This window comes from Schistocerca piceifrons, chromosome X (genome assembly GCF_021461385.2).
Source record: "Schistocerca piceifrons isolate TAMUIC-IGC-003096 chromosome X, iqSchPice1.1, whole genome shotgun sequence".
In the NCBI taxonomy this organism is placed as follows: domain Eukaryota; kingdom Metazoa; phylum Arthropoda; class Insecta; order Orthoptera; family Acrididae; genus Schistocerca; species Schistocerca piceifrons.
In genome coordinates, this window is record NC_060149.1 from 447,783,585 (window position 1) to 447,799,200 (window position 15,616).

A 15,616-nucleotide genomic window follows, 5' to 3' on the forward strand; every position below is an offset into this window, starting at 1 on the left:
AGAGTACACACACACACACACACACACACACACACACACACACACACACACACACACACACACACTGGTAGGACTATGTTTTGCCAGCTCTGAATAAATAGTGCTAAGTTTGCAGTTCTGCTGCTTGGCTGTTGGCTGGGGTGATGAATTGTGTTAGTTGCATTGGGCAAAATGAGAAAGGACGTGGGGAGCAGTAGGAAGGGTTGGTGTTGGGTGGCAGACAGCATTTGTACAGAACAGGAATGTGAGAGGAAGAGGCAACAGGTGCACAAGATAAGATCGCAACACAAACTAGTGAGTAAGTTCAGCCCCTTCTAATTCACACATCCACATCATCATCATCATGCAGTGCATGAAGTCACTAGTGCCAGTGCCTGTGTCACATTCCTGTACTGTGCACTTCTCACCCCTCCTTACCACATTTGTATACCACCCACTGCTGCCTCCCCCTCAGCTGTCAGTCACCCTTCTCCTACCCTCCTTCACACTCCTCTCCCCCGCACCCCACCCTTTCTCCACTTACCCACGTCAACCGATAAGACCACTTTCCCCAGTGAAGCTGCAGACATGCAGTCCTGGCACAGTGTGTTCAGCCAGCATAATGTAACTGAACAAGAGAGAGGGAGAGAGGAAGAAGAGGAAGAGAGGGGAAGAAAGAGAGAGAGGAGGAGAGAGAGGGGGGGGGGGGGGGGGAGAGAGAGAGAGAGAATTTCCTTCAAATATAGTGAAGTTTAGAGTCTTGTTTGTCAGTGCCTCTACTATGCATTGAGCTGTTACCCAATTTTTTAATTTCTACCAGGACTTTCCATTACCATACTTTCTTAAAGTTTTATTGATTTTGTATAGCACTTGCATCAGGTTACAGTAATTACTATATCTTGGTGTAACATAAAAAAAGGGTACAGTGCAGTGATGAATATCACTATCAAACTAACATGCCCCATCCTCACTCCTTTACTTCTGCCAGTACCTCGCCTCCAACCTTCCAAACTTCTCAGAAGCTCTTCTGCAAAACTTGGAGAACTAGCACTTCTGAAAGAAAGGATATTGCAAAGACATGGCTTAGCCACAGCCTATGGGATGTTTCCAGAATGAGATTTTCACTCTGCAGCAGAGTGTGCACTGATATGAAACTTCCTGGCAGATTAAAACGGTGTGCCGGACCGAGACTCGAACTTGGGACCTTTGCTTTTTGCTGGCAAGTGCTCTACCAACTGAGCTACTCAAGCACGACTCATGCCCCGTCCCCACACCTTTAATTCTGCCAGTACCTTGCCTCCAACCTTCCAAACTTTTCAGAAGCTCTACTGCGAAACTTGCAGAACTAGCACTCCTGAAAGAAAGGATATTGCAGACAAATGGCTTAGTGTGTTTCCAGAATGAGATTTTCACTCTGCAGCAGAGTGTGCACTGATATGAAACTTCCTGGCAGATTAAAACTTCATGCTGGACCGAGACTCGAACTTGGGACCTTTGCCTTTCACGGGCAAGTGCTCTACCAACTGAGCTACCCAAGCACGACTCATACCCCATCCTCACAGCTTTACTTTTGCCAGTACCTCACCTCCAGCCTTCCAAATTTTACAGAAGCTCTTCTGCGAAACTTGCAGAACTAGCACTCCTGAAAGAAAGGATATTGTGGAGACATGGCTTAGCCACAGCCTGGGGGATGTTTCCAGAATAAGATTTTCACTCTGCAGTGGAGTGTGTGCTGATATGAAACTTCCTGCCAGATTAAAACTGTGTGCTGGATCAAGATTGGAGGTGAGGTACTGGCAGAAGTAAAGCTGTGAGGACATGGTGTGAGTCATGCTTGGGTAGCTCAGTTGGTAGAGCACTTGCCCATGAAAGGCAAAGGTCCTGAGTTCGAGTCTTGGTCTGGCACACAGTTTTTATCTGTCAGGAAGTTTCATATCGGCACACTCCACTGCAGAGTGAAAATCTCATTCTACTCACTGAAGTATTTGCACCACAAACTGGAAATAAAGAGGAGAACATCAAAGATTTCCTAGAGAAATGAGAGATAGAAATTATGGTTCTGGAAGTGATAGTGATGGGCAGCTTAAATGCACGGTAGGGAAATAAGACACTAGGGTCCACATGGATATGGGAAAAAGAAATAGAAAGGAAAGAAATTGGCTGAGTTTTATGAAAGAAATTTTCTTTGATTGTGGGCAATAGCTGGTTAAGAAACAAAAAACTAACCAAAAGATAATAAGATTTGGTTGGGGAGAGAGAAGGGCAATGATGGTTACTGACTACTTTCTGACAAGAACCTGAATCATAGACTGTTAGTGGATGTAAATGCATTCCCAAGTGAAGTTTTCATTGGTGACCATTGAATAGTGGTGGCAAAAATGAGGATGGATAAAATTGAAGGAATAAAAGCAGAAAGAGGGTAGAAGATAAGTGGGGAAACTAAAAGATAGGAAGGTACAAGAAAATTCCAGGGAGTTACTTAAACTTAAAATTCCAAGCACTGAATGTGAAAGTCTGGAGAGGAATGTGGTAAATTCAAGGAGGCATTTGCAAGTTCTCTAGAGAACACATGTGGCAGAACGGCTCCAAGTGTAGAGGATAAAGAAACACCATGGATAAAGGAACACCATGGTGGAATGAATAGGTAAAGGAGGCAGTGAAACAAAAGTAGAAAGGTTGACATGAATAGAACAGAAACAAAACTGAAGAAAATAAAAGGAAACATTAGGAAAGCAAAAATAAATATAAGGAAGTTGTTACAGAAGAAATGAGGAACACTTGGAGGAATTCACATGAGAGTTGGGAAAAGTGATTAATGATGGTAAAAGGATGCTGTATAGAATAGCAAGTAGGGAGAGAGAGCAAGGAAGGCATTTACACAACACTAGTAAACGGAGAAGTGGAGAGCTAACAACACAACTGTGTGAGATAATAATGATAATAATAATAATAATAATAATAGATAAGAAAGAGCACTTTGTCAAACTACTAAATGTGAGAAATAGCAATAAAGGGGGAGTAGAAATATGGCAGAGAGACCTGGACAAGGAAGAAGAGAATGATATTACAGTACTAGAAGTGGAACTAGCAGTTAGAAGACTGAAAACAGGAAAGACAGCTGGGATCAGTGAAATGAAGTGTGGAGATGCTAAAGGCAGCTGGTTATATAAATTGCTAAGATGTGTATGGACTCAGAAATGTGTGCTTGAAGAATGAGGAAAAGGAATAACCATTCTGGTGTTCAATGAGGGAGACAGAAAATTATGTGATAACTATCAAAGGATCAAAAGTAGCAAAGATAATCGAGAGGATAATAGAAAGAAGAAAGAGGGAAAAAGTGGAACATCAGGTAGAAGAAGAGCAGTATGGAATTTAACATGACAGATCAACAGTCAATCTTTAGTAAGAGGAAGATGATGGAAAGCATCAGGAATATGAGAAGGATCTATTAATGACATTTCTTGATTTAGTGAAGGCATACTATATTGTACACAGAGAAAAGGTACAGGAAACCATGGAGAGATAAGGAATTGATAAATAAACAATTAGGAACTGTCAAGCAATGTATGACAAAAGCTTCAGTTGTGTCCACACCCAAGTTGGAAGATTTGGTTGGTTTAGGGAATGTTGTTGAGTTGAGATAAGGAAATGTGCTGTCACCGGTTTTATTTATAATGGTTATGGATGAAATTGTTGAAGAGAGAAAAGAATCCCACTGAGGAAGGGAGAGTAAGAAATTCCTATTGGCCAATGATACTGTATTGTGGGGAACCTGCAGTATGGAAGTACAAGAACAAATGGGCATTATTTTTTATTGAGATCTTCCTCAATACAGAGCTTTCCAATATAACAATACACATGCAACTTATTACAATGCATATTACATAAGTATTAGGGGCATTCAATGGGTAATGCAACACTTTTTTTCTGAAAACAGGTTGGTTTTATTCAGAATACCAGTACACCATATTATTTCCCACTCTCTTGGCCGCAAAAACCTGTTTTTCAATATAATCTCCATTCAGTGTGATGGCCTAACACCACCTTACTAAGGTGGCCTGTATGCCTCCTGATATCACATTACTAACCATTATCAGAGCCAGTATCTTGTTGCATGAATAACCTCTCCATCATCCATGTACAGCTTCCTTCATTGGACAAAATAGATGAAATTTGGAAGGTGCAAGATCCAGGCTATAGGGTTACTGAGGAAGAACAGACCAATGAAGCTTTGTATGGATTTGTGTGAGACCTTGCACTGTCATGGATTTGTAGAAGTTGGTTTGCTTTTTTGTGATGACAAACACACTGAAGTCATTTCATCACTTTCCTGAAGGTAGCACAGTGCACTTCAGAGATAATTGTTGCATCATGAGGGAGGACATTAAACAGAATAACCCCATCAGATTCCCAGAAGACTGTCACCATGGCTTTACTGGCTGAAGATGCAGTTTTGAACCTTTTCTTCGAAAGAGGCTGTGTGTCACTACTCCATGAATTACTACACTCCTGGAAATGGAAAAAAGAACACATTGACACCGGTGTGTCAGACTCACCATACTTGCTCCGGACACTGCGAGAGGGCTGTACAAGCAATGATCACACGCACGGCACAGCGGACACACCAGGAACCGCGGTGTTGCCCGTCGAATGGCGCTAGCTGCGCAGCATTTGTGCACCGCCTCCGTCAGTGTCAGCCAGTTTGCCGTGGCATACGGAGCTCCATCGCAGTCTTTAACACTGGTAGCATGTCGCGACAGCGTGGACGTGAACCGTATGTGCAGTTGACGGACTTTGAGCGAGGGCGTATAGTGGGCATGCGGGAGGCCGGGTGGACGTACCACCGAATTGCTCAACACGTGGGGCGTGAGGTCTCCACAGTACATCGATGTTGTCGCCAGTGGTCGGCGGAAGGTGCACGTGCCCGTCGACGTGGGACCGGACCGCAGCGACGCACGGATGCACGCCAAGACCGTAGGATCCTACGCAGTGCCGTAGGGGACCGCACCGCCACTTCCCAGCAAATTAGGGACACTGTTGCTCCTGGGGTATCGGCGACGACCATTCGCAACCGTCTCCATGAAGCTGGGCTACGGTCCCGCACACCGTTAGGCCGTCTTCCGCTCACGCCCCAACATTGTGCAGCCCGCATCCAGTGGTGTCGCGACAGGCGTGAATGGAGGGACGAATGGAGACGTGTCGTCTTCAGCGATGAGAGTCGTTTCTGCCTTGGCGCCAATGATGGTCGTATGCGTGTTTGGCGCCGTGCAGGTGAGCGCCACAATCAGGACTGCATACGACCGAGGCACACAGGGCCAACACCCGGCACCATGGTGTGGGGAGCGATCTCCTACACTGGCCGTACACCACTGGTGATCGTCGAGGGGACACTGAATAGTGCACGGTACATCCAAACCGTCATCGAACCCATCGTTCTACCATTCCTAGACCGGCAAGGGAACTTGCTGTTCCAACAGGACAATGCACGTCCTCATGTATCCCGTGCCACCCAACGTGCTCTAGAAGGTGTAAGTCAACTACCCTGGCCAGCAAGATCTCCAGATCTGTCCCCCATTGAGCATGTTTGGGACTGGATGAAGCGTCGTCTCACGCGGTCTGCACGTCCAGCACGAACGCTGGTCCAACTGAGGCACCAGGTGGAAATGGCATGGCAAGCCGTTCCACATGACTACATCCAGCATCTCTACGATCGTCTCCATGGGAGAATAGCAACCTGCATTGCTGCGAAAGGTGGATATACACTGTACTAGTGCCGACATTGTGCATGCTCTGTTGCCTGTGTCTATGTGCCTGTGGTTCTGTCAGTGTGATCATGTGATGTATCTGACCCTAGGAATGTGTCAATAAAGTTTCCCCTTCCTGGGACAATGAATTCACGGTGTTCTTATTTCAATTTCCAGGAGTGTATTTGGTTTCAGGGTTGAAGTGATGAAGCCATGTTTCATCACCTTTGATGGTGTATGACAAAAAAACTGTCATGTTCAGCCTCGTAACACACAAGAAATTCTGCACAGATAGTCCTTCACTGCTCTTTATGGTCTTCTGTTATGCACTGAGGAACCCAGCAGGCTTATATACCACTGAGCACCCTATCTTGTGAATGATTGTCAGCACTACCAGCAGAGACATCCAGTTGAGCACTGAGATATTTGATTGTGTTCTAGCAATCACCTTAAATGAGAGTGTCTGCACATTCCAAATTTGCAGGAGTCACAGCTGTGTGCAGCTCGCCAGTACATTGGAGATCGAACAGGTTCTTGTTGCAATGGTGACAGATGCCTCACCCAATGACTCACTAAATTCTTTTTCTTTTTTTCCAGGTTTCTGTAGACATTCTGCAAACAGCTATGAATATCTGTGATGCTGTAGTTTTCTGCCAAAAGAAATTCAGCGACAGTTCTCTGCTTGTAATGCACCTCCATTACATATACCATTTTGAGTGCTACGTGCAGTGTTGCCACCAATGAGAAATTAATGAAACTATAGGGGTTGAAGCAGTGCTATTCCACAATGTCCCAAACAGATTCCACATTTTTCAACTGAAATTGGCCAAGAAAAAAAAAGTGTTCCATTACTTATTGAATGCATCTCATACTCAAACTATCTCTTCAGTGTGTTCCTCCAGGTTGTTTGTTTTGTCTATCCTCTTCTTGTGCAACAAGTATTCTCATTGTCATCTGTAAATTTTAAAGCCAGATAGTCATTGGTCATCTTCTTATTCTTCCTTCTTCAATTTCCCACCCCAGTTTTGGTTTTGGTATTCTTGTTTTCTCTATTCTTCATACAGTTCTGTATCAACGTAATTGTCTTTGATCCACTGCATCACTTACACCTTCTTCCACTTCTATTACCTTTATCAGTTCAGCATTCCTTACATGTTCTTTCCCTGAAATTCTTGGTGACCTACTGCAGAAATACATGTATAATGTTTTCAGCTTGCCTCTGATTAAGTGTCCTGGTCTCTAATCCATACAGCAGTATACTCTCTAGTAGTGACTTGACTGTGAGTCTTTTTGTTCTGTTCATCACATTTCTGGTCCATAAGATTGAACTGATCATCCAATTAACCATGCTTCCATTAATAATTCCTTTATTAAGTTATAAATCTTTTCCTTCTTTTTCCAAAATGGATCCCCCCATCCCCCCTCCCCTCAGTATGCACAGTTCATCCACATCATTAGCAAGATATGCTGTTTCTAGATAATTAATCTTTAAACTATAAATACTTAATGCAATGTCACAAAGTGTGGTGTGTAGTGCTGTGTGGAGAAGCAGGAGAGACAGAAGGGAGAGAACAAATTAATAGTAAAGGACAGGAAATCAGAGCTGTAGGCAACCTTAAATCTTTTTGTACTTTGTTAATGCAGAATGCAAGGATGTGGGTAAAAATTATCCAAATGGTACAACATAACAATGCATTCTACCTGTGCGTGAGGGCTCAGTCTGGGGAAGGGATGTGCCAATGAAGACATATGCATTCAGAGACCTGGACAATAACAAGAAGAGAGAAGAGTAGAATCGAAGTCAGTGAAATGAAATTCTTAAGAAGTATGTTAGGGAAAACAAGGAGATACAAAGTGAGAAATGAGGATGTTGGGATGGAAACTGGAGTTAAAAAGTTGAATGCAGGAATTGAGAAAAATATATTAAAATGGTTTGGACGTGTAAAGTGAGTGGAAAACGGAGGCTATCAAAATGAATGCTGGGAGCCAAGTTTGAGGGCAAGAGGAAGATTCAAAGCAAGATGAATTGATTAAGTTAACACCAGTTTAAGAAGAAGGTATATGGATGGGAAGAAAACAGCTGTAGAAGAAGAACTGTGAAAAACAAGGGAAAGTGGAAAAGTACCTTAAATGTCTCAACCCAGCCTAATGCTGGATAAAGGGAGAATGAAGATGACTTAGATTATGAAGTAAATCTGATTTTTTTAAAGATGTATGTCCCACTTTCATATTAAATATTGTATGTTTCATACCAATTTCCTAGAATCTTTATATATTTGCTTTTCTTCACACAATTTACCTACTTTCTGTAATTAATCATTGAAATTGTTTATTTATTATCAAGTAATAGTTAAATGCAGTGATTTTATTATCAAAATTCATTTCAGATGCTTGTGGAGGCTTGTTTGAGTCATCAAATGGCACAATATCTAGTCCATCATTCCCAGAATTATATCCAAGTAACAAGAACTGCATATGGGAAATTATTGCCCCTCCACAATACCGTATTACTTTGAACTTCACACACTTTGATCTTGAAGGGAACAATGTAAGTAAACAACTACAGCCAATTTCACAGCCACATAAAACAATAATTACATTTTCGTTCATTGATTCAATAAATTTTGTATAAAACTAATGATACATTAACTGCTGAATGTTTTACAGAAGTAGAAACTGCTATTTCAAAAATTTACATTTATTTTGGTGGATTTTTTCTGAGCTTATTCTTAAATTGCCCTACCTATGAGCATATTAGATAGTCCACTTACTATCCAACATCTTTCTTCTCCATTTCTCAATATATTACTCTTTTCAACTGTCAGTTTGTGTGCATAACAAAAAGAAACCTGGAGGATGGTTTATCATTACAGCACCAGTATCTACAACGATAGTCGTGGTCTGTTTTGAGATGATGTACCCTTGCCTTCCTCTGAACTGTAAAATGTGATCCTCAGACACTTTAATACCAATATGAAATCTGAATGGATGTAAAACATGAATGAGGCAATTCAAAATCAAGAACTGAACAAAAATGTTTGTATTTTGATATACTATAACTTGCTGGACAGAACAGACAATGAGCAACAGTAAAGCACATAAAAAAGCATGACTGGGTCATGAGGAGAATGAGTGACAGTGTGTGAATGTGCAATCTGTGTGTGGTCTGTCAACCTTTCTGAAAAAGGACTTACTCTAAACCTCAGCTGATAATTGTTCTTGTCTATGTGCCCACCTACTTCTCATTGTCTTTCTGTTCACTGAAAGAGATATTCAAAGTACTGACATTCAATGTGACTTTTAGTTATTACCTCTCAAAACATTATGAGGGGTGAAATTAACACTGTAAGCAAGAAAACGTCATAGGACTAAAAGTGAAGTTAACTGCATATCTTTGAAATAATAGCTTTGATGAATTCCACAGAGTAACCACACCATTCTATGAACATTATGAGTTCCAAATTAAACCTTGCAGTTGTTATTACTACTTTTCAACAATTAAAGTAGATTAAAATGTACCCATTGCTTTTATATATGAGGATTGCATCTTTAATATTGGCAAATATTTATTTACAACTTATACAAAATAGATAAATATTTCAAAGTTTTACTGTCCTTCAGAGTAGTCACCAGAATTGTGTATAACCAGTTGTCAGTGATGTGGAACTCATAGGACAGCTTTAGCAGAGCCAGTTCTGTTGATAGTTTGAGAGGAGCTGTCTGTTTCCTGAATCTCTGTAACAGTTCTGAAATGAATGCCAAGAAGTGCTTTCTTCATCTTAGGAATCAAGTTGAAATCACAAGGGCTTAAGTCCTGAGACTGTGGTGCACTGCAGGCTGTGTTCCAAAATTGAACAGCTTAGAGAAAAAAGCAGTGACACTTTCTGCAGGATGCGCCCCTCTTGTCCGGTCTCGTGTGGCACCAACTTGTGACTGATTTGGTCGATCGATGGCACTTGATTCCCGAGATGAAGGAGCCACTTTATGGAATTCACTTCAGAACTGTTACAGAGATTTGTCTGGCAGTAGACCACTCCACTTGATGTATCAACACATCAGATGCTGCTAAATGTGTCCTACGACTTCCACATTGCTGGCAAGGGGTTATACACAATGCTGGTGACTACTCTCAAGGACAGGAAAACTCTGAAACACTTGTCTGCTTTGTGTAAGTTGTAAATAAATATTTGCCACTATTTAAGTTTCAACCCTCATATTTTTGGCAGTTGTTTCTGTGGTTTACAAAATGTGTTCCACTGTATTACTTTCATTAGTCATGGTGTGATGTTACAACAAAGGGATTCTCAAAAAAGAGTTACATCTGTGTCAGGCATGAACAACAGAGGCTCAAATAAGAGAAATTACTTTCATAAAGTCAATCAAAAACTGCAGAAGTCTTACTGCATGCTATGGCATTTAATCAAAAGCTTACTGAATGTGACCATGATGCAATGCCCATCAGACTACTTCAAATTCTAACTACAGTTCACTGATACCAACTATTGGCAGCAATCAGAGTCGAACGAGATTTATTTGCTCTTTTATCACTTTCTGGCCAGGTGAGGTCTCAAAAGAAACATTGTGCTACAAAGTAGGCTTGCACCTTTTGAGAAATATTTTAGCAAATATTGCCAATGTACAAAGTAAAATGTGCACCGATTGGGAAAAATCTTGAACTGATCTGGCTCACAGTTTGTTGGATTCAAGATCTGTAGAATCTATATTAGGATATGATACACAATAGAGTATCATTTATGAGTATGCATTCACTATTATCTACATCTACTAGTCAGTATATGGAGAAGGTACATTGCATGCCAGGATCACTCCCTGCCCCATCCCCTCTTGCTGTTCCATTCTTGGTGGACAGGAATACAGTTTGTCTGTAGATGTCAGAGAACACCTGAATTTCTCTAGTTTACCATTTCAGTCATTATGCAAGGAAAAACAATTAGTGAAAGAAATACCTTCCTTTACTTGTACTGGAACTTAAAGCTCTCAGAATTCTCCACAATGCTTATTTCCCTTTTTGTAATATCTCTCACTGGAGTTTTTTCAACACTTCTGTGATGCTGTTGCACACAATAGACAAAAATATGTTGATCTGGACAGTTTTCTCTTAATTTTCTCTACAGTTTTCATTAAATAAACTTGGTAAAAGTCACACAGTGATAAAGAGTTCTCAAGAACTTGTTGAATGAAGGTTTTGTAACTGACCTTCTTCATAAGTGAATTACACTTCCTTGACGCTGTTCTGACAACTCCTGCCATCTCCTAACAATGTAATATAGGTGGTTTTGCTTTTATATGCCAAAACATGACAATATATCACATTCTTCTTTGATCACTTTTTGTTAATATATCTGCCTATTCATGCTTTTGTCACAATTCATCATCCACTTCAAGATGTTTATATACTGTTTTCTTTAACGAAATGCTATCATTATAGTGACATGTCAGATTATGATTTACATGAGCAGTGATTTCATATATATTAATGTTCACCTGCAAGTTTTTCTGCTGATTATGACAATTTTTCTGGTGATTTCGCTTGTACTTAATATTTTAAGAATTCTCACTCATAACAAGCAACCAAGCTGCACTTATATATGTGATAAGCATGGTCATAAACAGTCATCAACACTAACATACTTAAACAGTGAATCAAATACTTACAGTGCATTCTTGAATATTTTCATATAAAAGGCTGTACTGTTATGATGATGATGAACAAGTCATAACCAATGTTGACTTGTGGCCAATGCTAAATAGAAACATATAAATCACAGAAGGTTTGTCAGTAATGTCAATAAACTTCTGGCTGCATGGTCTGGATCTGCAGTGACTAAAATAATTATAAGTCGTTGGTAAAAAATAATATATATTGTACTTACCTGGTTGTACAGGATTCTTCTTGATTGCATACATATAATTATAAACAGACAGCTATTGAGGCCTCACTTAGGCCATATGTTACTAAGTGCCTTGTTAGAGGTTGCTTCCTATCAGCTGAAGGCTATGCTGCTTTACTACTTGACGTCCCGAGCAAGAGTGGACAAAAGCTCGCTAGAAATTTGACACAAGCCACGGAGCGACACTAGCGGTGCTGGTCATAACTCGTGGACACTAATACAGACCGCGGTTGATAACTGCAACCCCCAACAAGTGTCGTATGAAACGTTGATACCACATTCCTCCCCAGCAAATCTGCAAACGATCGTTGAATATGGCTGATGACCACTGGGTGGAGGACCCTATGCTCATTTAGGTGAGGGGGTGGGGAGCCTGACTGTAGGCGAAGCATGCCAAGCTGCACCCTGCCATTGAGACCGAGGGGAGATAGGAAATGCCTGGAAACCTTCTCCTGGGTGCACGTCAACATGAGGTGTCTGTGCTTCTACGACTATGGGAGGAACCGAAGGGTTGACCTCCATCGAGTTGGAGCACCCAACCAGCAACAAAGAATGGAAACCTGGAAGTTCAGACTGTTCTACGGTGGTGGACAGTGTTGTAACTGGAATTTCACTGTGCGTTATCACAGTTGAAGGCACCTGGTCCATATGGTCATCTGGTCGCTGCAGCGATGATGGCTCTGCAGGTGACTCCGGCGAGAGACGTGGCATCCACACTGGTGTGTCATTATGTGGGAAAGGTGAAGCTATGGGTACTGGCACCCAGGAATGAAGAGAGCCAGGAAGAGGCCCCCATGGGGCAGCCCCATTGGCACCGACACTGGAAACGTAAGGCAAGTGGCAGAGACCCCATGACTAAAGAGGCGCATCTGATTCTGATGCCTGCACACATCACCAGATGGACCTGATAAGACAAACATAGCGTGGCCCAGATGGTGAAGAATGTGCCATTTCAACCATTGGCAATTGCCACAGAAATGACGAAAATAGGCAATACAATCTGGCAAGAATTTGTGGGTCTGCTGTGGCCAAGAAATGAGGTGCGGAGGATGCAACAAATTCATCAGAGTTCTGTGAGGGCAACCATGCAACAGTTCAGCCGGCAAAGAAATGTCATGTGGATGTGATTGGTACGAAGATAAATACAACAAAAGAGCATCCTCACGAGAATGAGAGTCATGCAGTTTAGAAATTTGCGACTTAAAATGTATGAACAAATCTTTCAGCAGCTCCATTCGTTTGAGGGGAGAACACTGATGAAGTTAAATGCTGAATACCATTAGCTTCACAAAAGGTTTCAAACTCTGCAGACACAAATTGAGGTCCATTTTTGGTGACAATGACTTGTGGCAATCCTTCAATGCAAAATATAGAAGACAACGCTTTGATGGTAGCAGACAATGTTGTTGATGACATGCAAACAACAAATGGAAAACCGCTAAGAGAATCAACAATTAACTATCGTGCATCCCAAATAGGACCAGCAAAATCTAAATGTAAGTGATTCCATGGCAAAGTTGCCTTAGATCAAGAGAAAAACTTCTACGGTGGTGTGGATTGGTTTTCTGCACACACAGAACAAGAAGAACAAATCTTGGTTATGTCAGCATCAATTCCAAATCAGGTACAGTGACCGTGAACTAACTGTTTTGTCCGTACAATACCCCACTAACCTTGGTGAAGAAGTCGTAGCACAACTGACTGCAGAGAATGTGGAACAATAACATGAGACTGATTGTTCTCCATATGGAGCAAGATGACACCACGTTGGACAAACTGTCATTGTCTGTGCACAAAAAAAAATGACGAACCAATGGATCTTCAATCCGATTTTTAGACAAAGGCCATTGCATAGTGACATAATGCAAAACAACACTTAATACTGGGTCTTTAGCTGTTACTGTGGCTATATGACGAAAGTCAACAGGAAAACTTTCTACAACATCATCATTTTGCACATCAATGAACATACAACACTGTTTGGAAGAGTCAAACAGCACGTCTTCAGCACTGGTCACAACTCGGGTGAGGGGGGGGGAGGGGGGCAACGATACTAATATACTAATATGGACCGCAGTCAATAACTGCAACCCCTAACAAATGTGGTATCGAATGTTGATACCACATGTACCACCTGCTGTGAGATGTATTTGTGCTGTAATATGAATTTCATGTTCAAATAGTACAGCTATATCATCCTGAATTGCATCTCTTATGCTCCCACATGCTGTTTTAATTTTCATAAAGTTACTACAAAAAATTCATAAGCAGAACGGCTTTTGGGTGCTTTTCAACTTTTTCATCCCAATAATTTTTGACTAGTGTCCTTTCAAATAACTTACATGTGTGCAAGGTGAATACAACATACAGTGAAGAGTCAAAGAAACTGGTACACTTGCCTAATATTGTGTAAGGCCCCTGTGAGCATGCAGAAGTGCTGCAACCCAACATGCAATGGACTCAACTAATACCTGAAGTAGTGCTTGAGGGAATCCTGGAGGGCTGGAGTGCTGTCCATAAACCTGTAAGAATACAAGGGGGTGGAGATCTCTTCTGAATACACATTGGAAGGCATCCCAGATACGCTCAGTAAGCTCATGTCTGGGGACTTTGGCAGCCAGTGGAAGTGTTGGAACTCAGAAGAGTGTTTCTGGAGCCACCCTGTGGCAACTCTGGACATGCAGGATGTCTCATTGTTCTGCTGGAATTGCCCAAGTCCATTGGAATGCACAATGGACATGAATGGATGCAGGTGATCAGGCAGGATGCTTATGCATACGTCACCTGTCAGAGTTGTATTTAGACATATCAAGGGGTCCCATCTCACTCCAACTGCAAACACCCCACACCATTACAGAGCCTCCACCAGCTTGAACAGTCCCCAGCTGACATGCAGGGTCCTTGGATACATGAAGTTGTCTCCATAACTGCACATGTCCATCCACTCGATACAATTTGAAGTGAGACTAGCTTGACCAGGCAACAGTTCAAGGTACAAGTAGATCTTCAGCTCCAAGAGCCCATATTGATGTTGATTCATTGAATGGTTCATGCGCTGACACTTGTTAATGGTCCAACATTGAAATCTGCAGAAATTTGCGGAAAGGTTACACTTATGCCACATTGAACATTCTCTTCAGTCATCATTAGTCCTTTTCTTGCATGGTCTTTTTTTCCGGGCAAAGCCATATCAGAGATCTGATGTTTTACATTATTTCTGATATTCATGGTACACTCGTGAAATGGTTGTATGAGAAAATCCTCACTTCATCCCTATCTCAGAGATGCTGTGTCCCATCGTTCGTGCACTGACTACAACATCATGTTCCAGCTCACTTAAATCTTGTTAACCTGCCTTTCTAGCAGCAGTAACCAATCTAATAACTGCACCAGACACTTTTTGTCTTATATAGGCATTGATGACCTGAGCGCCATATTCTACCTGTTTACATATCTCTGAACTTGAATACATATACCTATACCAATTGCTTTGGCACTTCAGTGTATATTCATAGATGATAACAAAATAACAAGTGTATCAACATTGATGGCTGTACTGAGGAAATACTGATAACCTCAACAAATAATATTAAAGATAAGTAACAATTGTGAGAGATATAGTGTTTTCAGTTCTGTTGATTGTATGAGTGACAAAAAATTAATTAACAAATTTTTATAGTTGATTCTTCCCTCATCAGTTTTAATTTGGCACTGTTTTGACTATATTATTTCAACTTGTTTCAAAATGGAAATTAGCTCAATCTCTTGACATATAAATCAATCCAATGCAGTTCTTTCAAAATCATAAGCAAATGTAGATTTCTGCTAGAGCCTAGCCATTATCATTGCACTGTACCATAGTATCAGTGCATGTCCTAGTATGTACTGATGTACTAGGACATGCATTGATACTGTGATATAATGCATTGTTAATGGCTAGGCACTAGCCAAAATCTAGACTTGCTTAATAACACACGTAAG

At 41.3% G+C, this 15,616-nt stretch overlaps 1 protein-coding gene across 1 annotated transcript in view; it reads left to right on the top strand.

Moving 5' to 3' along the window:
* LOC124721889 (tolloid-like protein 1) overlaps positions 1-15,616 on the top strand; it is a 577,505-nt gene that overhangs the window by 470,910 nt on the left and 90,979 nt on the right. The window contains exon 12 of the mRNA XM_047247042.1: positions 8,111-8,271. Coding sequence (XP_047102998.1) covers positions 8,111-8,271 — 161 coding nt within the window. The remainder of the gene's footprint in view (positions 1-8,110; positions 8,272-15,616) is intronic.